Source organism: Felis catus, chromosome A1 (assembly GCF_018350175.1).
Source record: "Felis catus isolate Fca126 chromosome A1, F.catus_Fca126_mat1.0, whole genome shotgun sequence".
NCBI lineage: Eukaryota > Metazoa > Chordata > Mammalia > Carnivora > Felidae > Felis > Felis catus.
The window spans coordinates 142,305,610-142,332,125 of NC_058368.1; the positions used below are offsets into that span (position 1 = coordinate 142,305,610).

At 36.0% G+C, this 26,516-nt stretch overlaps 1 protein-coding gene across 2 annotated transcripts in view; it reads left to right on the forward strand.

Moving 5' to 3' along the window:
* SCAMP1 (secretory carrier membrane protein 1) overlaps nucleotides 1–26,516 on the forward strand; it is a 127,156-nt gene that overhangs the window by 96,529 nt on the left and 4,111 nt on the right. For both annotated transcript variants that reach the window (XM_003981088.6, XM_019835860.3), the window contains 2 exons: nucleotides 9,184–9,285; nucleotides 12,648–12,765. In XM_003981088.6, coding sequence (XP_003981137.1) covers nucleotides 9,184–9,285; nucleotides 12,648–12,765 — 220 coding nt within the window. The remainder of the gene's footprint in view (nucleotides 1–9,183; nucleotides 9,286–12,647; nucleotides 12,766–26,516) is intronic.

A 26,516-nucleotide genomic window follows, 5' to 3' on the forward strand; every position in this document is an offset into this window, starting at 1 on the left:
GGCTCTATGCTGAGACAGTGTAGAGCCTGCTTGGTTTTCTTTCTATTCCTTTCCCTCTCCCTTTTTCTGTCCCTTCCCTGTTCTCTCTCTCTCTCTCTCTCTCTGTTACACACACACACACACACACACACACACACACACACACACACACGTGCGCTCTCTGAAAATAAATCAGTAAAAAAAAAATTTTATTACATGTAAACTTTTTATTTCCTTCTGCTTTTGGAAAAGCATAGACAGGAGGAAGACAGAGTGTAGGGATCTAGGGTCTCTTTCATCCCAGTGTTATGCTTTTTCATTTAGACTAATTTAGTGAATGATTTTTAAATGGTTTTTATGTCACAGACTCCATTATGAATATAAAAATTTTGAGTCCTTTTTTTTAAAGAAAAAATATATATGCAAAATTTTATGCACAATTTGGGTGGGTTTTGTGCTCTTTCCTTTTAAAGCTTACCTGTGGAGCACCTGTTCAAAAAGAATTGATTTCAGCACAAAATTATTAGAGTGAAAATGGGGTTGGTTTCTAGAGTGTTGCATTCCAAAGTAACAGTAATTAAGACCACGAAAGTAGCTGTACTTTGTAGGTTCTATTTTATTCTAATGTTATGACATCAGCAGGAATCTCACGTATTACTTTGTTCTCTTAATAGTAATGAAGTTACCCACCATGTCCCATGCTCATGATCTTATCAGAGGCCAGATATCACTTGTGTGAGCACAATATTCTACGAACAAAACAATTTTAGTGCAGTTTTGTACTAGTGTAGTAGAGGTACCAACAAGTAACATTTATTGATTACTTAGAATGTGCCTCCATATTCCCTGTTAAGCCCTTTATATTCATTTCATCCATTTAAAAGTAGATTCCACTGTTACTCCCATTTTGTCAGTAGAAAATCTCAGACTTAGGTTTCGATTTTCTTGAAACTATACAACTTTGAGTTGGAGATTCTGGATTTAAGCCCAAGTCTGTCTCTAAAGCTACATGCTCTTAGTTACCATGCCAAGTTACTGAAGACAAAACATTTGGTATTTTACTTAACTTGTGCTGCCTTATCATGGTTAAATGTGAAATTTCCATTAGCTCTTTTGAAATAATGACCTACCTTGTCTTCTCTGCCTCTTCAAACCATAGTTAATATCGCTGATACTGATATATAATATGAAATAAACTTTATATAAGATTATATAAATCTGTTTTCTGAGAATTTAATATGAAAATTTTGGGGAGGACTTTTTTGTTAAAAGGTGTGTTATAACTTGGCAGTATATTATTTGAAGACATTAAACCAAAACCAGCTGGCTTGAGATTTGGTTTTCCAATAGATTTTAATCTGGAAGAGCTCAGATGGCAAGTAGCAGAAAGCTTTTATTGTTTATTTATTTATTTATACTGATGAAATAGATTACATAGGTGGGTTTATTGTGAATAAATATAATTACTTACATAAATACTTGATTGTAAACTGAGGCAGATTACAGTTTAAAACCACTTAGCTTAAATCAATAGTGATTTTCTAACTAACTATTTGTACTCTCATCTTCTTTGGCTTAAAGTGGCTATATACAAGCTTTGTTATTTAAACATTTTGTTTACTAATCTTTTCATGTATACAAGACCCACTGCTTTTGGTTGTGGATACCAATAGAAGTCTTTAGGCAGCCCGATGATGTTTTACTTCCTGGACTTTTTCTGATTTTGGCTCAGGTACAGCCGTCTACCTGGGTGTCTTGTGGCATTTACACATTTCTTCAGCCTTAGCTGGCTTTTCCTTCAAACATCTCAAATGAACTTGATATTCATGTGATGATTGTATTGCTCAAGTTTGTTAATTTACACTTTATAGCGTTTTCCACTATTTGGTATACAGGGAGTTATTTATACTTAATATACTTTTTAACATTGTGATTAGCTCACTTTTTTGCATTTTTGATAATTTTTAGGCTTTTGGCAGGGAATGTACAACCCATGTTGTAAAACTGTTTTCACAGTAGAGTCAGATTCACATGCTCTTATATCATGTTGATACAATGGCCTATATTTTCAGTGACTGCTTGTATGTTGAAAATGAGGCAACATTTTTAAAATTTGAATTGGACTAACTTTGCATTTGTAATAATTTGAATAGATTATAGAGAAACCACTCTTGGGCACTCTTGGAGGTAAGAGTTCAGATAGTTAAGTGCTGGTATATGGAGTTTATATCTCAGAGAAATTTGGCCATTTGAATGTCTTTGGTGAAGTGGCTGTTCATGTCTTCTGCCTATTGCTTCACTGGATTATTTGTTTGTGTGTGTGTGTGTGTGTGTGTGTGTGTGTGTGTGTGTGTGTGTGTTGAGTTCGATAAGTACTTTATAGTTTTTGGATACTAACCCTTTATCTGATATGTCATTTGCAAATATCTTCTCCCATTCTGTCGGTTGCCTTTTAGTTTTGTTGATTGTATCCTTCGCTGTGTAGAAGCTTTTTATTTTGATCAGGTCCCAATAGTTAATTTTTGCTTTTGTTTCCCTTGCCTCCGGAGACATGTTGAGTAAGAAGTTGGTGCAGCTGAGGTCAAAGAGGTTTTTGCCTGCTTTATCCTCAAGGATTTTGATGGCTGCCTGTCTTACATTTAAGTCTTTCATCCATTTTGAGTTTATTTTTGTGTATGGTATAAGAAAGTGGTCCAGGTTCATTCTTCTGCATGTCGCTGTCCAGTTTTCCCAGCAGCATTTGTTGAAGAGACTGTCTCTTTTCCGTTGGATATTCTTTCCTGCTTTGTCAGAGATTAGTTGACCCCATAGCTGTGGGTCCATTTCTAGGCTTTCTGTTCTGTTCCTTTGATCTGTGTGTCTTTGTTGTGCCACTACCATACTGTCTTGATCATTACAGTTTTGTGATACAGCTTGAAGTTCAGAATTGTGATGCCTCCCACTTTGCCTTTCTTTTTCAACATTACGTTGACTTTTCTAGTTCCTTAAAAATTTTAGAATTGTTTGTTCTAGCTCTGTGAAAAATGCTGTTATTATTTTGATATAGATTGCAAAAACAGCATTTTTTAAAAAAATTTTTTTTTCAACGTTTATTTATTTTTGGGACAGAGAGAGACAGACCATGAACGGGGGAGGGGCAGAGAGAGAGGGAGACACAGAATCGGAAACAGGCTCCAGGCTCTGAGCCATCAGCCCAGAGCCCGACGCGGGGTTTGAACTCACGGACCGCGAGATCGTGACCTGGCTGAAGTCGGACGCTTAACCGACTGCGCCACCCAGGCGCCCCAAAAACAGCATTTTTAAAAGTTTATTTTGAGAGAGAGTGAGAGAGAGAGAGAACATGTGCAGTGTCGTAGACTCTAAGTCTAAAGTTCTCTTTTGGCCAGCAAAAGAGTAGATGCAGGATTAAAGCAATAGATGGCTAATGTCTGGGAAAAGACACGAGCCCCGAATAAGGGTCCTTGCCCTGTATTTATTCAGATCAGAAAGCTTACAAATGTGATGGGTGTGTACAAAGAGACAAAGAAACTGGGAATATCAACTTGGGGACGTGAGGGAAAAGGGATTTTTTTTGAAGATATATGGTGTTGGGGTTTGGGTCCATATAAAACAAAATCCTGGCGCCGGGCAGATGGGCAGATGATTGTTAACAGCAGACAGGAGGCGCCGTGTCTGTTTAACGTAGCTATCCTAGGGGATGAGACAGATAGGGGGAATAACCTCAGGATTAATAAGGCACCTTTTCTTTTGTTAACCATGTCTGCTCTGGGCTGCGTTGCTTGCAGTGTAGTTAGTGGTCCATAGTCCAGTTCACCAATTTACCTAACTTGGCCTTATCCTCCTGTGAAAGCAGCTTTTCTGCTATAGTATTTGGGGGTGCTTCCACCCTGAATTGGGGTGCTTCCACCCTGAATATCTAATCTCGTTTATTTCATATACCTATGTATTGGGCACCTTTGCGCCTGTTCCTGTTTAGGGTCTTTGCCCCTCCCTGTCTGTTCTGGGGGATCTGCACCCCCTTTCTATTTCGGGGTGCCTTTGTACCTCCCTATTCTTGGCTCCTTGCACCTCCCTATTCTTGGGGTGGCTTTGCATCCCCCCATTCTTGGGGTGGCAATCTGGTTTACCCAAACTCGGGTGTGAGCATTTTATGGCTTTGTATTTTTTTACGCCTTGTTAACCCATTGATGTAAGCCTGGGGGATTCCTAAGCTTATCCCCCACAGTGCACACGAGCAGGGGAGGGGCAGAGAAAGAGGGAACGAGAATCCCAAGCAGGCTGTGTGCTATCAGTGCAGAGCTTCTGACATAGGGCTCAGTCTCACAGACTGTGAGATTATGATTTGAACTGATATCAAGAGTCAGATGCCTAAGTGACTGAGCCACCCAGGAGCTCCCAAAATAGCATTTTTATATTGTGAACTTTTTTGTTGTGGGACTTACTTGTTTTTTGTTGGTTAAGTTTTCTAAGTTTTATAGTCAGTAAGTAATACCAGCCTTGGTGTAATATATTACTGGTAGAATTACTGTGAAAGTGGAACGATTTGATTTAAATCTAATATAGAAAACATTAGTCATAAACTACTAAAATCTGCTTCTTTTGTGTGCTTTGGAGAAATGACTGATTCTAGAACAGGGAAAATACAACATGAGCAGAGATTAAGTGCTTAAGCAAACAGATTCTGAAAGGCTAAAGCTGGAATAATTTTAGCAACAAAATGATAGTGTTTAATTTTAACCCAAAGAGTAGAAAAATATCCATGAGTCCATACGGATATAAACAAATGGAGCTGAAAGGACAGATCTTTCTTACAGAATTTGAAATCATAAATGTGGATTCTCCTCTTTCTAAGCAGTAGTGCTTAATTGTCCTCTCTTTGAATGGGGAGTAGACTTAGTGACTCACCTTTTTTTCTTTAATTTTTTTAAAAAAATTTATTAATTTTTGAGAAACAGAGAGTGAGTGGGGGAGGGGCAGAGAGAGAGAGAGGGAGACACAGAATTGGAAGCAGGCTCCAGACTCTGAGCTGTCAGCACAGAGCCCGTTGCGTGTCTCGGACTCCTGAACTGTAAGGTCATAACCTGAGCTGAAGTTGGACGCTTAACCGACTGAGCCACCCAGGCGCCCCCAACATAATGACCCATTTTAAAAGCTGAGTACATGTGTGCTGGGCAGAAAAGAGGACTATATTGAGCATTTTAGACACAGTATAAATAAAAGCATTGACATAGCAAGACATGTTCTTCAGTTTATTTTATGAAGACAGAGATATGCTTGGTTACATTATTTGGACTTCATCCTGTAGTCGGTGGTTCAAACATTGGAAGATATAATCATCACCTAGGAAGCTTTCCTGTAAACACAGTTTTACAATATGACATGGAGGTGGATCTTGAAATAAGATACTGAGAAGCAATCTAGGTTAGAGAAAGAGGTCAGATGCCATTAAAAAAACAAAGAGAGACTTGAGAAAGTTCATTGGAAATTCATAGGTTGGTCATGACTTTGAAGTACCTTTGGAGGAATATATTACGAGAGGCCATGTTGCAGTGGATTGAGAAGTGAATAGGAATGGGGTCTGTAAAATGAACAAGTCAGGAGATGATAGATGTTGGAGAGGATGTGGAGAAATGGGAACCCTGTTGCACTGTTAGTGGGAATGAAAACTGGTGCAGCCACTCTGGAAAACAGTGTGGAGGTTCCTCAAGAAATTAAAAATAGATCTATCCTATGACCCAACACTAGCACTGCTAGGAATTTACCCAAGGGATAAGGAGTGCTGAGGCACAGGGGCACTTGTACCCCAGTGTTTATAGGAGCACTTTCATCAATAGCCAAATTATGGAAAGAGCCTAAATGCCCATCAACTGATGAATGGATAAAGAAGTTGTGGTTTATATATACAATGGAATACTACTTGTCAATGAGAAAGAATGAAATATGGGCTTTTGTAGCAACGTGGATGGAACTAGGGAGTATTATGCGAAGTGAAATAAGGTAGAGAAAGACATATACCATATGTTTTCATTCATATGTGGATCCTGAGAAACTTAACAGAAGACCATGGGGGAGGGGAAGAGGGGAAAAAAATAAAAGTTACAGAGAGGGAAGGAGGCAAACCATAAGAGACTCTTAAATACTGAGAACATACTGAGACTCTTAAAACTGAGGGTTGGGGGGGGTGGGGGAGAGAGGAAAGTGGGTGATGGGCATTGAGGAGGGCACCTGTTGGGATGAGCACTGGGTGTTGTATAGAAACCAATTTGACAATAAATTATATATATATATGTGTGTGTGTGTGTGTGTGTGTGTGTATAAATATATATATACATATATATATACATAAATATATATATACATATATATACACACACACACACGCATATATATATATATAGGAGTGGGATGTGTAGAGGAAATCAAGACTTATTGGTGAGAAGGAGGGAGATCAAGGAGGTGGAAGTTAAGCAGGGAAGACAGGGCTAAAGGAAGGCTATTTGAAGATGAAAACTCTGTGTTTATACACTGGGAAGATCCTAGTGGAAGAAGTGAAGACACTTAGGGAACAAGATGAGTAACTACTGAAGTAGAATGCTCTAGAGGAATAGAGTGATGGACTAAATATTTTTATGCAAGTGTCGATTTCGACATGAGTGATACTGCCTCCTCATAGATAAGCAGTAAGAAAGGTTGGTGGCATATATAAACTTGGAACGTCATTGTATTGAGCAGGAAGTTGAGGTTTATTTCTGTGTCTTCTGGTTTTGTATTTGATGAGGGAAACGGAGTTTTATGCTGGTACTGAGTAAGTTGAAATTTTAAGGACCTTGAAATATGTGTTCAGGCATTGGAATGGTCACTGTGATAAAAAGAGAATGGAGTAAATTTGCGACAGTTGAAAATCTTACCAAACAAATCAAATAAAGTAATATGTTAAAAAGATAGCGTATCATGATCAAGTGGATACAGCTTTTCAAGGAATTCATGGTTGGTTTGACATTAAATAATTTACCATACTATAAACTGAAATAGAAAAATCATAAGATTATCTTAATTGATGTTAAAATACAACGTGAAAATATTCAACACTCAGTCACTCAGGATGAAAACAAGGCATCTATGAAAAATTATAACAGTTTTAACACCATACTTAATGCTCAAAGACTATATCCTTCTACCTAAGGTGAAGAACAGGATAAAGATGTTCATTCTCAACACTTCCATAAAACATTGTAGTGGAAATCCTGGCCAGTATAAACAGGCAAGAAAAAGAAAGAAAAGGCATCCAGATTAGGAAGGAAGAAGTAAAACTATTTGCAGATCTCTTGTTCATGTATATAGAAAATATAATAGGAGAAGTATACCTTGTTAGTAGTTTGGAAGGTTTGATGTTACTGTGATTTGAATTCTCTCAAAATGGATCTGTAGATGCAATGCAATTCCAGTAAAAATCCCAGCAGGTTGTTTTTATGGAATTGAACAGGTGATTCTGAAAGGTATAGAGAAATATAAAAGCCTAGAATGACAAAAACAACTTTGAAAAAGGGCAATAAGTTTGGATAGCTAACATCACTTAATTTGAAGACTTAATTGAAAACCACCATAATCATAAGTGTGATACTGACGTAAAGGAAGGCAGGTAGAACAGTAGGACAGAACAGTGTCCAGAAATAAACCCACCCATATATAGATTATTGATTTTTCAAAAAGATAAAATGGTAATGTAGTGCTGAAAGGATAGTCTTTTAAAGAAATGCTGTGTAAATAAGAAAAAACTTTAACCCATACCTCATACTATATTTTAAAAAATTAATTCAAAAGGGAACATAAGCTTAAATGCAAAACTGAAAGTATAAAACCTTCAGAGAAAAAAAAACTCTTGTGTTTTTGGCTTTGTCAAAGATTTCTCAGATAAAACAGTAATTTCAAGATCCATAAAAGAACTAACTCATAAATTAGAGTTCATAAAAAGGCAAAACTTCTGCTCTTTAAAAGACACCCTACAAAGAATGAAAAGACAAGCCAGAGACAGAGAAAATCCTGCCAGACATTTATCTGATAAGTGAGTGGTATGTCCAAACTCATAAAACCTAACAATAAGAGGAAAAGACAGTTAAAACCTTGAAAAAAGATGTGAACAGTCCATGACAGAAGGTAGATGTATGGATGGCAAAAAGTGGATGAAAAAGTGCTCAACAACATTAGCTATTAGGAAATGCAAATTCAAACTACATGAGATAGCATTATATACCTATAAGATTGACTAAAATTTAAAGGGTTGACTATACCAAGTGTTGGTGAGATGTGTGGAAGAACTGGAATATTCATACAGTGCCACTGTGACTATAAAACTGAATAACCTCTCTGGAAAACAGTTTGGCAGTTTGTTAAAAAGTTAAAACATATACCTTTTAGGTGACCTATCTGTTCTACTTTTAGATAGTTACCCAAGAGAAAAGGAACTTTACGTTCATGTGAAGATTTATACATGAATGTTAATAGCAGTTTTATTTGTCATAGTAAAAAACTAGATTTAACTTCAAAGTCCATCAGTAGTTGAATGAATAAACAAACTGTGGTCTATCTATACAGTGGAATACTACTCAGTGAAGAGTAATGAACTCAATACATGCAGCAACACAAATGAATCTCAGAATAATTGGGTGGAGTAAAAGAAAGCAGACAAAAAGGTATATTCTGTATGATCTCATTTATGTAAAATTGTAAAATATGAAAACTGTAGTGACAGTAAACAGTGAGTGAAATGAAGACGGAGAGATTATCCAGGTGCACAAGGAGACTTTTGGAAAATACTCATTATTTTGTTGATGTAGATTCGTGGGTATATCATATGTCAAACTTTATCAAAATGTGTATTTAAAGTATTTGCTGTTTGTTGTATAATTATAACTCAAACAGTTTAATAATTGAAAAGAAAACAAAATTTTTTTGCCATGATGTTTGTGGTACAGTTGAAAAGTGAAAGGACCAAAAATGAGGTTGGAGTTACAGTGTCATCATTGAGTATTGGAAAAAGGGTTCACGTACATTATTATGATAGCCTTTAGTGGTTGCCAGTGGTATTTTTAAAAATATTTTTATTTCTTAATGTTTAAATTAAGTCTTTCTTCATGTGAATATAAAAGTACTGAGAAAAATGACATTTTCCTCTGTTTTCTCCCCTCCCCCCCCTTTTTTTTAAAGGAGTGACAGTTCATTCAGATTCTTTGTATTCTTCTTCGTCTATATTTGTCAGTTTGCTGTTCATGTACTCCAAGCTGCAGGATTTCATAATTGGGGCAACTGGTAAGCCGTTTACTTTAATTACTCTAGTTTTAATCTGTTTGTGTAGTACCTCTATATAATTTTTGGCTTTCTAAAAATAGTTAACATGGAAAAGCCAGATTATCAAAAGTAGAAATAGTAAAAAATGCAATTTAAAAAATGTCTAAGGCATAACCTTTGGGCAAACCATTCTATATGAAAATTAGGTTGCCATCTTTTTTTTTTTTTCAAGAAACAAACTTTTTTTTAAAGTTTATTTATTTAGAGAGTGAGCAGGGGAGCGGGGGAGAGAGAGAGAGAGGGAGGGAGGGAGGGGGGAGAACTCCAAGTAGGCTCTACACTGTTAGCTTGGAGTCCATTGTGGGGGTCAAACCCACATACTGTTGGAACATGACCTGAGCCAAAACTAAGAGCTGGATGCTCAACTGACTGAGCCACCCAGGTGCCCCTAGGTTGCCATTTTTAAAAACAGCGTATTGTATCTAGTTTAAATGAAATGTATACATAACAGGTACTAAAAGGAAGAGTAAAAAGACTGAGGAGTGGTCAGAGCTGGGCCAAGGATTGTGGAGGGGAGAGGAAAGAACTTGTACGATTTAAAGGAAAAGAATACCTGTTATGTGTAAAGCACTATTTTAGGTATATAAACATATATTTCCATACAAACACATGCATGTGAACACTTGTCTTTGAAAAATGGTATCACTGCAATGCTCACTCTGGGAGACCCTCAGAAACTGAAACTATTTGGACTCAAGCTAGGAGATAATAGCAAATTTGTATCTGTGTTCATACACTTTGGAACAATCATTCCTTGAATGAAAAAGTGGGTAGAAGAGTACACATCTCTAAAATTATCCCTTCCTCTCTTGTATTTTAATTGAGTTACATACAGTTGAGTTCTTATAAACAACACCATATACAAGACAGTTTTGCTGCACTGTACATAAACTAAAATAAGCATGTAGCTGGAGTGAATTGAGGACTTAAGTTTAGTGTGCTACCACCAAATCACAATAGAGACTGGCAATCAGACAATTATCGGTAGCTTTGTGGATCTCCTAATGGGCATGTATACAGGTAGAGAATTTTTATAGATACCTTAAATCAGTTCTTGAAAAACGTAGCATTCGTTATCATTTCTTTTTTTTTTTTTTAATTTTTTTTTTTCAACGTTTATTTTATTTTTGGGCAGAGAGAGACAGAGCATGAACGGGGGAGGGGCAGAGAGAGAGGGAGACACCGAATCGGAAACAGGCTCCAGGCTCTGAGCCATCAGCCCAGAGCCCGACACGGGGCTCGAACTCACGGACTGCGAGATCGTGACCTGGCTGAAGTCGGACGCCTAACCAACTGCGCCACCCAGGCGCCCCTCGTTATCATTTCTAATAGTGTGTTCAGTCTTTGGCATATGAGGGAAAGAAAATGTTCTTAAATGTTTAATTAAAAAATACACTGTTTATGTTAACAGCACAAGTTTTTTTTTTTTATTCTTATGAAATTGAAGTAATTTGTTTAGTTTTTTTCAGCACAGATTCAGAAGAAAGTGTTAAAATTGAGCATAACAGAATGTGTAGTGGCTACATAGCACAGGAGACTGATAGGAAGGGGCCATACCAGATGACCCGTTTGAAGATCAACCTCATGTGATCCAGCAACTTTTTAAAAAATTAAACTGTTTATTTTGAGATAATTGCAGATTCACACAATTAGAAGAAATAAAACTCTATACCAAATTTTCCCAAGGGTAACATCTTGCAAAGCCATGGTATAATTTCGAAACAAGAATCTTGACAGTCATAAGTAGAGATAGCATTTCCATCACCAGAGAATCCCTCATGTTGCCCTTTTGTAGCACATTAATTTCCCTCCTGCCCTCATCCACTTATTAACCCCAGCTATCACTAATGTGTTGTTCGTTTCTGTTATTTTGCCATTTTAAGAATGTTATTTAAATGGGGTCACTTGGGTGGCTCAGTGGTTAGGTGCCTGGCTCTTGATCTCAGCTCAGGTCTTGATCTCGGGGTTGTGAGTTCAAGCCCTGCATTGGGCTCCATGCTAGGCATGAAGCCCACTTAAAAAAAAAAAAAAAAGTTGTATAAATGGCATCATGGGATAAGTAACTTTTGTCTTTTTGTGCTCAGCATAGTTCTCTGGAGATTCATCTGGGTTATTGTGTGTATCAGTAGCCATAGTTCTTTCTTTTTTATTCCTCAGTAAAACTCTGGATGTACCGCAGTTTGTTTATCCGTTCACCAGTGAAGGACTAGACTTTTCTCATTTTAGGCTATTATAAATAAAGCCTCTACAAACATTTGTGAACAGGTTTTATGTGAACATCTGTTTTCATTTCTCTGTGATAAATATCCAAGAGTATAATTGTTGGTTCATATGGAAGTTTCATGTTTAGTGATCTTTTTAAGAAACTAACAGACTGTTTTTCAGGATGACTGTACCATTTTACATTGCCACCAACAATGTATGAGTTACTCAGCTTCCACATTCTGACCAGCATTTAGTGTTGTCACTTTTTAAAATTTTAGCTGTTTTGATAGATGGATAGTGATATCTCACTGAGGTTATAAGTTGTATTTCTCTGGTGACTCATGATGTTGAACATCTTTTCATGTGATCTTCCCCCCTCTTTATAGCCTCTTGATGAAACATCCTTTCATGTGTTTTGCCCATTTTCTAATTGAATTTTTTTTTCTAACTGTTGAACTTTGAAAGTTCTTCATATATTCTGCATGCTAATCATTAGTTGGATATATGGTTTACAAATATTTTTTTCCATAACTAAGCAGAATTTAAAATGAACTTAAAGTAATAATGAATGCCTATACTTAAAAAGTAAAATCTGGTGGTACACACTTTAGGCTCTGGCATTTTCTATTGGGTTTGAATTTAGACTATGCCATTTATTAGCTATATGACTGAGAAAGTTACTGAATATCTCTGATTCAGTTGCTTATGTGTATAATAGGGATTTAAAACAACATCTATCTGTGGGGTGCCTGGGTGGCTCAGTCGGTTAAGTATCTGACTTCAGCTCAGGTCATGATCTTATGTTTTGTGAGTTCGAGCGTCGGGCTCTGTGCTGACAACTCAGAGACTGAAGCCTATTTCAGGTTCTCTGTCTCCCTCTCTGTCTGCTCCTCCTCCACTAATGCTTTGTCTCTCAAAAATAAATAAATGTTTAAAAAAAAAACTTTTTTTTAAATAGCATCTAAGGGAATTGTTGTGAGAATTAAAAGAGTTAACATGAAGAATTTGAACATTGTGTGGCTTATAAGTGCTGAATATGTGTTGGTCCTTATTTTTTAAAAACCCGGCATTAATTTATTTGTCTAATTATACTCTTTTTTAAAAAAATTACTTGTTAGTGGTTGGATTTCATCCCTTACTGGTCTCAACCAAAGTATTCCTGTTGGAATTATGATGATCATCATAGCAGCACTTTTCACAGCATCAGCGGTCATTTCACTAGTTATGTTTAAAAAGGTAAGTGACATTTTACATCTGTAAATTTTTATAGTTAATCTTATGTGCAGTTCTCATTTTCCTATTTTGCTTATTATTTTTTTTAATGTTTAGTTTGATTTTGAGAGAGAGAGAGATGAGAAAGAGAGAGAGTGTGAATCAGGGAGGGGCAGAGAGGGAGACAGAATCCAAAGCAGGCTCCAGGCTCTGAGCTGTCAGCACAAAGCCCCATGAGGGGCTCGAACTCACAAATCATGAGATTGTGACCTGAGCCGAAGTTGGATGCTTAACGACTGAGACACCTAGGTGCCCCTCCCATTTTGCTCCTAATTCAGTGTAACCTCAAGCCATTTTGTTCTTCTTGTTACAAGTGTGCTCTCTGAGCATTACAATTAGAAGTTATGGATAGATAATATTGCCTCACGTTTTTAACTTACTCTAAAAAGGGAATATTTTAAAATCCTGTTATTACTTAGGGCTTCTTTCATGAAGAGTCAGCCTCATTTTGAAAATTTGGAATTGGGGTGCCTGGGTGGCTCAGTTGGTTAAGCATCTGACTTCAGCTCAGGTCATGATCTTGTGGTTCATGGGTTCGAGCCCTGTGTCAGGCTCTGTGCTGACAGCTCAGAGCCTGGAGACTGCTTGGGATTCTGTGTCTCCCTCTCTCTCTGCCCCTCTCCTGCTTGTGCTCTGTCTCTCTTAATCTCTCAAAATTGAATAAATGTTAAATTTTTTTTTAATTTGGAATTAAAAAAATACATATTCTGATTTCTTTTTTTGAATATAAAGCATATTTGCCTAATTGATAAATAGAAGTAAAAAAGTGTGGAACGTGCATTTTGTTTGTATTTGAAATTGAAAGACATGAAATTATGAGTATAAAGTAAGCTGATGATGGGTTTGGGCTGGGTTATAACATGAATTTTATTTTAGTGATTGCCCAATTATCTTAGCTATACTTCTTTCTGTAAAATTCCCATGGCTATTTTCATAGCCTTAAAAAAATTATTATGTAGAGAAATCAAAGTTATGATTTGTATATATAAGGTTTTATTGTGTCTTATATATTTTTGATATCCTATGTGTGTCCAAACATGTAGATTGTACATCATATAGAGACCCTGGGAATAACACTTATGTTTTAAGATGATAAAGAACTTTTTGGGGAGTCTCATTTTAAAGAAGATAATTCCTTAGAACTGTTTTTTCTTAATTTTTTACTGTCTGGTAACTTAAGAAAATGTACAAGGAAAATAGAAATAACTAACTTAAGAAATAACTAATTTAAGAACACTTTTGCACTCTTGGGGCGCCTGAGCATCCAGCTTCAGCTCAGGTCATGATCTTACGTTTGTGGGTTGGAGCCCCACATCAGGTTCTGTGCCGACAGCTCAGAGCCCAGAGCCTGCTTTGGATTCTCTGTCTCCCTTTGTCTCTACCTCTCCCCTACTTGCACTCTGTCTCTCTCTCTCTCTTTCTCAAAAATAAAATTTAAAAAGTTAAAGAAAAAAACCACTTTGCACTCTTGAAATATTTTGCACATTTGCCTTTTATCCTTTTCAAAACCCTGAAGACTAGGCTGTGTTCTTTCTGTCCATATTTTGCTACTCATTTTCTCTCTTAAAAGCTGTTACTTGTTTTCTGAACTGGTCACACATACTATTGAATATTGAAACTCAGCTTTCCAAAGTTAATAAATCACGTATCCTTTTTGCAGTTATCTTTTTCCTTGAACTCTGCAGCTTTCTACGCTGCAGGTGGCCCCTCTTCCTCAGTCTGTGTAATTGTGTTCTGATTCTCCTGCCTTTGACCTATTCTTTCTCCTTCATTCCTTTGTCCAGCTCCTAAGTACATGTGTACTTAAATGCAGTCAGCTCTCTGCTCTTTGTGCTCTATAATCTTTGTCCTTGTAAATTTCAGTCTCTCCAATTTTGGGGGTGCTTTCTCTTCTCTATTCTGGGTGACCTAGAATCTTGGAGTTGGAAGACATAATGCTTTGCATAAAAATTTAGTTGTTTCCTCAGGTGACTGTTTAGAACTCCCATTGATTGGTATCATCATGTCACAGTAATGTTTCTTCTCAGAACTAGCTCTTCTTCCAGAAGCTCTGATTCATAATCAAGAAAAATTTATTAAGACCACATATTATATGATTTCATTTACCATGAAGTGTCCCAAACAGGCAAATCTTTAGAGATAGAAAGTAGATTTGTGGTTGCCTGAGGTTGGGGGTAGGGTGGAGAGGGATTGCTGATGGTTATGAAAGTTCTTTTTGGGGTGATGAAAATTTCTAAAATTAGATTGATAGATGATCTATTCACAACACTATAAATACTAAAAACCATTAAGTTCTATCCTTTAAAAGGGTAAATTGTATATTATGCAAATTTTATCTCAGTAAAGCTGTTTTAAAAAATGAATATTTATTAAGTACCTACTGTAAATTAGGTGGTACTAAGTATTTTCTCCTATGATTCCATTAAAATTTATGTCAACACTTTGACTGCTTTTGTCAGTGCTTTCATTACTTTTTTAGTCACTATCCTAGATAACTTTCTAAGTATCTTTTCCATCCTTTTCTTCCTTTTCATTCCCAGTCTCAGCTAGCCCAGAAATGTTTTGCAGGTCACCACACCCTCACTTCCCCCATCTTCCTTCAGTTACTATGTGAATCTAAAAAAACCCACCCAAACAACTCTGAAGATTTTTAAAGTGGACTTGGATTGGGGAATGGGATTTTGGTGCTTGTGGGAACTAGGGCTAGTAGTGACCTTATACTGCTCCTGGATCCACACTTGCTTCTCTAGTGGAAGACCCATGTCTTAAGGATTGTGTCATCCTTAATTTTCTTGGGAACTTACTGTAGGTGTTACTCACTATGGCATCTGGGTACAAGCCACTCTATATATCTTATAATGCACATACTCTGGGTACCCAGCTTGTTAGAGTTCCTCCAGGGTGAATGTGGCTTCTAGCCTTGGAATTAGAGGAGCAAGAGCTTTGGAACCATACAATTCAGGTTGAAATTCTGGTGCCTTGACTTCAAGGCGTGTGAGCTGAGGCAGGCTTCTCTAACCACTCAGTCTCAGTGTCATCACCTGTACTCTAAGCTCCTCAGGGGCAGAGGCCTAGTCTGTGTGCTTTCAGGTTTTTTTGGTCACATCTGGAACAGTGACTGGCAGTGATATATGGTGGGCACTCAGAGTATTTGTTGAATGAAGGAAGGAATGGGAATAATAACTACTTCCATAGGGTTGGAGTGAGGATTAAGTGAAACAGTGAACATAAGCTGCCCAGCACAGGGCTTCTTCAGCCAAAATTAACGACTTTTTCTGGTCTTCTTGACCCCTTTATCAGTTTATATGCAGGGTGGTCTGGTTTAGTGTCTACTTTTGTTTAGTAGGTGCCTGTATCAATCTAAAAGGATTTGCCTTATGTGGTTGTGGGAGCTTGCTGAATTAGTCCGAAATCCATAGAGTGGGCAGGCAGGAAGGGTTGGAAAATCTGAAGCAGAAGATGAAGCTCCAGTCCCAGGTGAGATTTCCTCAGAGAAACCTCAGTTCTTTCCTTAAGGCCTTTCAACTGATTTGATCAGGCCTACCAGCTCAAATACTATTCTCCTTTTCTTAAAGACAACTGATTAATAATCACATGCCCAAAGTACCTTCACAGCAACATCTAGATTAGGGTTTTATTAATAACTGAAGACTATAGCCTAGCCACAGAAACCTGACCATCACAACATCTCTTTGGACATTTCCTTTATTATTGCAGATGCTTTATAAAACTAGAAATGTAGTAAGTTTAAAATACAGTAAATACAGTAATGGATTTTGGGGTATGTTGCAGGTTCTATTCATTTTTTAAACAACCATTTATGATCATGTGTTATGTGCCAAGTGCTGCACTGTGTATGAGCTCAAGGAGCTCACATTTTGGTGTGAAGCATAAACAAGTGAGTGGGTACCACAATTCGGTGATTTAGTGGCTGTTTTGGGGGCAAGTACAGGGATCACAGAGGAGAGATACCTAATTAAGTTTTAGAGATATTTTAAAGTAGTGGGGTCTTGTAAAGTGTTTCCTTGGCTGAGATATTATGATTAGCAAGAGTTATCTAAGTAAAAGAATAGGGAGAAGGAAGAGCGTAAATAGGTACCAGGTAACAGGGATACCATTTTCATATCTAGTTGCAGGAAATAACATGACATAGGGTATTAAAAGTAGCTCAGAATGGATGGAAAATCAACTTGGTGCATGAGTTGGACAGGGAGAAATGTGCGGTGTTGTTGGTGGAGGACAGGAAAAGATGAGACTACATACATAAGTTTAGTTAGATTTTGCAGGGTCTTGTAAAGTAGGAAAACTTGTTAGGTTTGGATCTTTCCCACAGAGTGGTGGTGAGCCATAGAAGTGGTTTAAAGAGGAAAGTAAAAGAATTGATGAATTGATCAATTTGAGCTTTAGAAAGATTTGTAATTTGTGTGGTGGGGATATGGTACTTGGAGAAATGAAGACAGGGAGGCAGGATAGGAAGCAGGTTAGTAATGGTGGCCAGAACTAAGGAAGCAGCAGCGTGAAGTAACTGTACTCAAGGGAATATGCACGTAGTGATTGATTGGACCTGGCCCCAGAAGCCGAGAATGAGGGAAGGCTCAAGAATGACACCCAGGTTTTTAGATGGTGGGTCATTCAGAAAGAGAGTACAGGAAGAAGAACAGATATATGGGCATTGGGGTGCCTGGCTGTCTCAGTTCATAGAGCATGTGACTCTTAATCTCAAGGTTGTGAGTTTAAGCCCCACATTGGGTATGGGGCCTACTTAAATAAAAACACATTATGTGAAAAAGATATATGGGCATCAAGTTGTTTTCAGCTTTAAATCCAGAGAATTTAAAATGATGCTGGGGCATCAAAATATAAATACATGGTAGGCTTTTGGATCTATAAGTTGGAAGCAAAGGAAAGAGCTTTAGGCTGGATTTCTAGACTTGGGAAGTATTGACTTCTTGACGTAAATGAATCCTGGAAAATGGGTATGGAGTAAGATGAGTGTAGAACACTACCAACACTTAGAAATCTGCTGAAGAAAGAATATGGAGGGAATTTTAACAATGGTTGCAGTGGGGTGTGTGGTACAGATGATTAATATGGTTGGAGTGGGAGGAAGTGTTTATTCTACAGCTGCTGTTAAACTGACTCCTGTGTACAGCTCTCGTAAGTGTTTGACCTACAGCTTTCTCCCCAGGAACACAGTTCTTTAAGATGCAGTGCATTAAAGGAAAAGTTGTAGAGTTGTGCTGATTGTATGCCAGGCATTGAAAAGAAATGGCTCCTTCCCAAATAAGTGTATTAGTATGGGAAATGTGTAGCATATAGGTTGACTTTTTTGTTGTTGTTGTTACTCATGGGTAAAGAAGTTACCAGTTTACACTTTTTATACGTGTCCACTGTCAGTCGATGCAATATAAGTTCCTAAACTTCTCTGAATCTCATATTCTTGTGAAATAGGAATTAAGATGAGATGATTTTCTGAATGGTTTTATGAAGTACAATAATTGGGGATAATAAAAGCTAAACTGTAATTTGAGCTCAGATTTCATACTTGTAGTAACAAGGATTTCTCTTACTTTGGGTAGAAATTGAGATCCAATAAAAACACTTGATTTGGGGGGCACCTGGGTAGCTTACGCGGTTAAACATCCAACTCTTTCAGCTCAGGTCATGATCTCATTGTGGGTTCAAGCCCCGCATAGGGCTCTGTGCTTACAGTGTAGAGCCTGCTTGAGATTCTCTCTCTCTTCTCTTTCTCTGCCTCTCACTCCCTCATGCTTTCTCACTTTCTCTCTCTAAATAAAAAACAAAACAAACAAAACGCTTAGTTTTAAATTTTCTCTTCCACACTTGGACAAAACTGGCTGTTTCCTTTGTGTGTATGTAGCCATAGTTGCTAACCACTAGGGGTCAGGCTCCTCATAAACAGTTAATGCCCTCCAAAAGTTATTGATGCACACCATTTGACTCTAGAATTGTTGCATTTTATTATGCTATTCTGTGTTTCCAGCCCCAGCTAAATGTGCTCTGTGGTATATATTTATTTCAGTTGAATACAGTTTTGAGAATTTGGTTGGCATTCTGAAGTCTTGCATAATTGGAGTAGGTAATAATTACTGTATCAAGTGCCCACTATGAGTGCTATGGTATTTTTGTTTCCTTGTAGTGTCATTTTATAATTGAAATTTTAAAAAATTGAAATGCAAGAATATCTGTCATTTCAAAGATAAGGGAATAGTTCAGTTCTTAACTTTTAGAGATTTCTTTAATTTTCTCTTAGGTTGTGTCTAAAAGGTATTTTTTTAAGGTCTTTTCTCTGTAGTAAATAAATGGAATTGAGTAATAGTTTTGGACTAAGGGGGAGGTGTTTTCAGTGGGTCAAATAATAATAAATGAATGAGTCACAGGACACTGTATATCAGGGGAATCAAAAATTTTCCTTCTTTTAGTTGGTATAAGAACTAGAATGGCTTAGTATGGAAGAGATAAATAGATGATACATAATTTATACTCCTTTTGGGACCTAGTTATAAATGAGTATTTTTCCCATAAAATTTAAGAAACTGTTCATAGACATTTGTGTTCACATTAATAAACTAATTACTAACAGTGATTTTTAAAGCATTTCAAAAGCAATTTAGAATAAATTTCGCTTTAAAAAAAAAAAAGTTTCCCTAAATGCTTGAATTGTTTTTAAAAATGCCAGTATATCTATTCTGAAAAAACTTCTCTGTGAGAGTATATAACTCGGGTATATGATCCACAGTGGAGATGATGATGGTGATGAAAATAATAATAATTATTGGTGTTTTATAGTGAATGCTCTATGAACATACCCAGTTATATTTAATAATGGTCTTAGGTTAAAAATGATGATTTCATTTTCTTTGAAAACATTGCTATTGTTCACCCCTCCTTTTTTTTTTTTTTTGCTTCCTTTTTAATTTTTTTTTGTTTTATTTGGATCTAGGACAGAATGCTGATAATTTAATGTACTTTTTTTTTTAAATAGTCACATTTAGGTATATTTCTTTTGCCTTCTCTCTGCCTCTTTCTCTGAATCATCCAAGACTATAATTTTTCCTGATTAAAAATCCATTTCAGATGATTGACATGGCCTATTTTCTTTTTCTTTTTCTTTTTCTCCTCCTCCTCCTCCTCCTCCTCCTCCTCCTCCTCCTCCTCCTCCTCCTCCTCCTTCTTTTTCTTTTTCTTTTTCTTTCTCTTTCTCTTTCTCTTTTTCTTTTTCTTTTTCTTTTTCTTTTTCTTTTTGAGAGGAGAGTGAACATGTGCATGTGCAAGCAGGGAGAGGGAGAGAGAGAATCTTAAGCAGACTCCACACTCTGCGGAGCCCGAGGTGGCGCTCAATCTCATGACCGTGAGATCATGACCAGGCAAAATCAATCAAGAGTCAGATGCTTAACCAACTAGGCCACCCAGGTGCCCCAAGAATAATAATATTTGTTAAACAATATGTTGGGGACATTGAAATTTTTTCTGCTCTAAATACTTTTTATTTTTTTTTTATTAACTGAATTATAGCAGTAGACAGTACTATATTGGTTTTAGATGTACAACATTGTGATTTGACATTTATAAATTACATCATGAAATAATTTCCATAAGTATAGTTACCATCTGTCACCATTCAAGGCTACACAATATTGTTGACTGTATTCCCTATACTGTACTTCACATCCCTGTGACTTATTTGTTTTGTACCTGGAAGTTTGTACCTCTTAATCCCTTTCCCCTATTTTGCCCATCCCTCCACTTCTGTATCCCCATCCCCAGCAGCCATCAGTTTGTGCTCTGTATTTATGAGTCTCTTTCAGGTTTTTTGTTGTTGTTGTTTGCTCATTTGTTTTTTAGAGTTTGCATATAAGTGACATCATATGGTATTTGTCTTCCTCTGACTTATTTCACTTAGCATAATACCTCCTAGGTCTGTCCATGTTATTGCAAATGGCAAGATGTCATTCTTTTTTTTTTTTTGGCTGAGTAATAGTGCATTGTGTATGTGTATGTATGTGTGTGTGTGTGTGTGTGTGTGTGTGTATATATATATATATATATATATATACACACACACACACATTATCTTCTTCTTTATCCATTCATCTTTCAGCAGACACTCAAATTTCTCCTTTATGTTGCCTAACATAAATAATGCTGCAAGAAACATAAGCGTGTGTATTTCTTTTCAAATTAGTGTTTTTGTTTTCCTTGGAAAAACCCAGAAATGGAGTGACTATATCATATGGTACTTCTATTTTCACTTTCTTGAGAAACTTCCATACTGTTTTCCCATAGTTGCTACACCAATTTACATACACACAAACAGTGCAGGAAGGTTCCCCCTTCCTCACATTTTTGCCAACACTTGTTATTTCTTGTCTTTTTGATGGTAGCTATTTTGACTAGTTTGAGGTGATACTTCATTGTGGTTTTGATTTCCATTTCCCTGACGATTAGTGATATTGAGAGCATCTTTTCACGTGGATATTGGCCATCTTTGTGTTGTCTTTGGGAAAGGGTCTATTTAGGTTCTTCTGCCCATTTTTTAATTGGATTGTTTCTTTGGTGTTGAGTTGTATTGATTCTTTATGTATTTTGGATCTTAATCCCTTATCATAGATAATTTGCAGATATGTTCTCCCATTCAGTAGGTTTCCTTTTCATTTTACTGGTGGTTTCCTTCACTGTGTGGAAAAAGCTTTTTTTGGATGTAGTCCTAATTGTTTATTTTTGCTTTTGTTGCACTTGATTAAGGGGACATATTCAAAAAAATATTGCTAAGGTTAATGTCCAAGAGTTTACTTCCTGTGTTTTCTTTCACAAGTTTATGCCTTCAGGTCTTAGGTTATGTGTTTAATCCATTTTGGATTTATTTTTGTATGTGGTGTAAGAAAGTGGTCCACTTTTATTTTTTTTTTTGCATGTAGCTGTTCAGTTTTGCCAACACTATCAAAGAGACTGGTCTTTTCCCCCGTGTAAATTCTTGCCTCCTTTGTCACAGATTAATTAACCATGTAAACATGGGACTATTTTGGGGCTTTGTGTGGTGTTCCATTATTCGGTGTTTCTTTTTGTGCCAGTACCATACTGTTTTGATTACTATAGTTTTGTAGTATAGTTTGAAATACGGAATTGTGATGCTTGTGATAGCTTTGTTTTTCTTTTTCAAGATTGCCTTGGTATTTGGGGTCTTTTGTAGTTCTGTACAGATTTTAGGATTATCTTAATTCTGCAAAAAATACTATTGGTATTGAATCTTTAGATTGCTTTGGATAGGTTGAACATTTTAACAATATTCTTTGAATCCATGAACATGGTATATCTTTCCATTTGTATCAACTTATTTCATCATTGTCTTAAAGTTTTCACTAGATGGGTCTTTCACCTCTTTGGTTAAACTTATTTCTAGGTATTTTTTTTTTCTTCTTTGATGTCACTATAAATAAGATTGTATTCTTAATTTCTCTTTCTGCTAGTTTATTATTAGTGTAGAGAAATACAACACATTTCCATAATTAATTGCAATTCATTTAATCTAACAGTTTTTGGTGGCATCTTTAGGGTTTTCTGTATATATTATATTATCTGCAAATAGTGACAGAGTTACTTCCTCCTTAATAATGTGGATACCTTTTATTTCTTTTTCTTGCCTGATTTTTGTGGCTAGGACTTCGAGTACTATGTTGAATAAAAAAAGCAAGAGTGGACATCCTTGTCTTGTACCTTAGAGGAAAAGCTTTCAGCTTTTCACCCCTAAGTATGATGTTAGCTGTGTGTTTGTCATATATGGCCTTTGTTATGTTGAGGTACGTTCCCTCTATATCCTATTTCTTGAGAGTTTTTGTCATGGAAGGATGTTGAATTTTGTAAAGTGGTTTCTCTGCATCTATTGAGATGATCATGTAATTTTTATCTTCATTTTGCTAATCTGGTATATTATGTTGATTGATTTGCGGTTATTGAACCATCTCTCATCTCTGGAATAAATTTCACCTGGTCATGGTGAATGATCCTTTAATATATTATTGAATTTGGTTTGCTAAATTTTTTTTTAGGATTTTTGCATCTGTGTTCATTAGGATTATTGACCTGTAATTTTCTATTTTTGTAGTACCTTTGGTTTTGATATCAGACTAATGCTGGCCTCATAGAATGAATTTGGAAACATTTCTTCAATTTTTTGGGTTAGTTTGAGAAGAATAGGCATTAGCTCTTCTTTAAATGTTTGGTAGAATTCCCTTGTGAAGCCATCTAGTCCTCAGCTTTTGTTTATTGGTAGTTTGTTTTTTTTTTTTTAATTACTGATTCAGTTTCATTGCTAGTAATCAGTCTGATGAGATTTTCTATTTCTTCCTGATTTTGTCTTGGATGACTGTATGTTTTTAGGAATTTATCCATTTTCATTTAGATAGTCCAATTTGTTGGCATATAATTTTTCATAGTAGTCTCTTGTAATCCTTTGTATTTCTGTGGTTGTAATTTGTCCTCTTTTATTTCTGATTTTATTTATTTGAGCCCTCTTTTTTGCTTGATAGGTCTGGTAAAGATTTTATCATTTGTATTTATCTTTGCAAAGAACCAGTTCTGAGTTTCCTTAATTTATTTTTGTCTATTTCCAATCTGATCTGTATTATTTCCTTTATTATTTCTACTAACTTTGGGCTTTATTTTTTAGTGCCTTTAGGTGTAAGATTAGATTGAGACTTTTCTTGTTTCCTTGAGGTGGGCTTTTCTTAGATCTTCTTTTGCTTTGTCTCAAAGATGTTGAACTGTTGGTTTCCATTTTCATTTGTGTGAATGTATTTTTTTTAATTTTCTCTCATTTCTTTGACCCATTGGTTGGTTGGTAGCATGTTGTTTAGCCTTGATGTATTTGTGTGGTGGTTTTTTTTCCAGTTTTTTGTTTTGTTTTGTTTTGTTTTTTTGTAATTGATTTACACAGTTTAATACCATTGTGGATCAGAAAAGATACTTGATAGAATTTCAGTCTTCTTAAATTTATTGAAGCTTGTTTTATGGCCGAATATATGATCTGTCCTGGAGAATATTCTGTGTGTACTCAAAAAGAACGTGTGGTCTGCTGTTTTTGGATGCAGTGTTCTGTGTATATATCTGTTAAGTATATCTAGCCTGATGTGTCCTTCAAAGCTACTGCTTCCTTGATTGATTTTCTGCCTGAGTGATCTATTGATGTAAGTGGTATGTTAAAGTTCCCTAGTATGTTCACTTGTAAACTGGCCTGTGAAGATAATTGCAAACTAAGCAATTTTCTTTGTAACATAGGTACAGTGTGTTAGATTAGTAGTGTACCTCTTTGGTAACTTTTTTTTTTTTAATAGGATAATTGTGAGCCATTTGTTTAAATGGCTAAAAAATAAAAGAAAAAATAAACAAGTAATTATTCAGTGGCTTTTACTGCAAGTTATTATGTCTTTTTTTTTTTAAGTAAGCTTTACACCCACTATGTCACTTGAACTCATGACCCCAAGGTCAAAAGTTGCATGCTGTACTGACTAAGCCAGCCACGTACCCCAGCAAGTCACTATATCTTATAGGTGATATAATAATGAGTAGAAATTAGCTCTTCCCCTCAAGGAACCAAAAGCACATGGGGTATAAGACATGTAGATAACTCCTACAGAAGAAAAGGCACACTAGACATCCCTAAAAGATGTACTGGAGGTGCTCACAACAGGGAGAGTCACAGTTAGATCAAGCAGAAAGAGGACAGTGGTATTTGAGATAGGCTGCAGAGGATGAACAGGATTTCAATAGTGTAAAAAGAGAGTATTAATTCAAGAGGTGACAGAAGGGATTTCTGACCCAGATCTATGGGCAGTTCACAGATGGTTTATAGGAAATGTTTAATTGAAAACATTAGGCTAAGAGATCCCTAAGTTTTTAAAAAAAACTTACAACAAGAATAAAAATTTCAAAAATTTGTTTTTTCCCAGGTTTTAAAAAAAGTTAAAGTGATTTTTATGTAACAGGCAACTTATATTAATAAAAACATTTCTTGAAATCATATTCTCTAAGCTTTAATGGAAATATATGTTTGGATTATTTTGTTTAAAGTACCATGAGCCTTTAATTTCCATAGTATACAATTTTTTGTGTCATATACCACCACAGTATACACTAACATATGTTTGAAGATACATTAAGAAAGCAAGATACCCTTCTGGAGTTGCATCTCGGCTGTGACTCTTCTCCAGATACTTAAAAATTAATTTTAATTTTTACTAGAGTAACACATTTACATAATTCTCATTTTATCCTTAGGAAAAATGTGAGAGACAGATAGGACAACAAATATTCTTGTTTCATGGGAAGTAAACTTGAGGTTTTGAGTGGTGACCAGCCTGGTAGAAAGCAGTGGAATCAGTAGATAGCAAATCTACTGTTCTTTCTGTGTTACTCCTAGAACTAAATATTTAGGTTGATGTTCTCATAACTAGAAGAGATAGAAAGTATTTAAGTTGTTTAGTTTTTTTTAATTGTAATATTTTACCTTAAAGTTGTGTCCCTGATGTCGTAAGGAATGTGAGCTATCAATAGATAACACTATGAAACATAGCAGGAAATTGATGAGTTTTTTGAGATGGTAATCCTTAGAATTAGCCTGTCATGTTGCTGGAGCACTGGTAAAAAGAATCCCCATTTTCACATGGTTTTATAATGGATTTCATACAGTATTTGAGCATTATGCACGGAGTACGCATGTGTAGTCTCTTCCCTCTAGGTGGCTCTCTGAGTCTATATAGATTTGGACTACTGAGAAGTGTATGTTGTTCGTACCTTTATTTTGCCTTCCTGCTCTGTGGGGCTGTGCGTGACATTTTTAAGTAATTAAATATGAAGTCCATGAACACGTAACATCAGGCACTCAATTTAAAACAAATTTGGAAAAGGAAATAACAAAGCAAGTTAGAACAAACATTTGTTGATTATATGCTCATAAACTTGGGGGGAAGGGAGAAGACACAAGTGAATCTGTAATTATATTGTATGATGACAGAGTCTAGTAAGTAGACAAGGTTTATTAGATTTCTATCATAAACTTCATTTTCTTGGTCCTAATTATATGTATTCATTGCTTTGAGATAATTTTCTTGAACATAGGAGTAGTAATTTATCTGTATCTTTAATGTTCCATAGAAAAATTGGTTTTAAAAAGGGAATAAAAATAATTACTTATGATTCTGAAAATTCCCAACATGAAGAAATGGTTTTGAACACGTTGGCCAAAATTACAACAGTAAATGATCATGTAATAGAATGACGTTTCACAGACTGTGCGAATGTGAAGATTAATTTTTCAGATCCCTTGATGTTTATAAGTGAGGATCAACAATTTTGTTTGGAACCATTTTTGTGTGTCATAATAGTAAATTTGAATAATGCATAAAGATTATCCCTTGGAGATAAAGAAATGAATACAAAAGAGGTAAAATACAGTGTTCAGTTAACCAACACATGAAAAAGTCATTTTCTCATCATTTTCTCAAAATATTAAAGGAATTAAATTATGATAGTGCTATAGTACGAGAAGAAAACAATTTTAGGGTTTGCCTAAAGTGTACTTGTCAGCGCTCTCATTTTCTTCCTGACCTTTTACACCTTGTTCCACTGTAATATGACATTTGCTTTCATCACTGTGTCAGAAGAATTCAGGGCTGCCTGGGTATTTTTATCTCCTACCC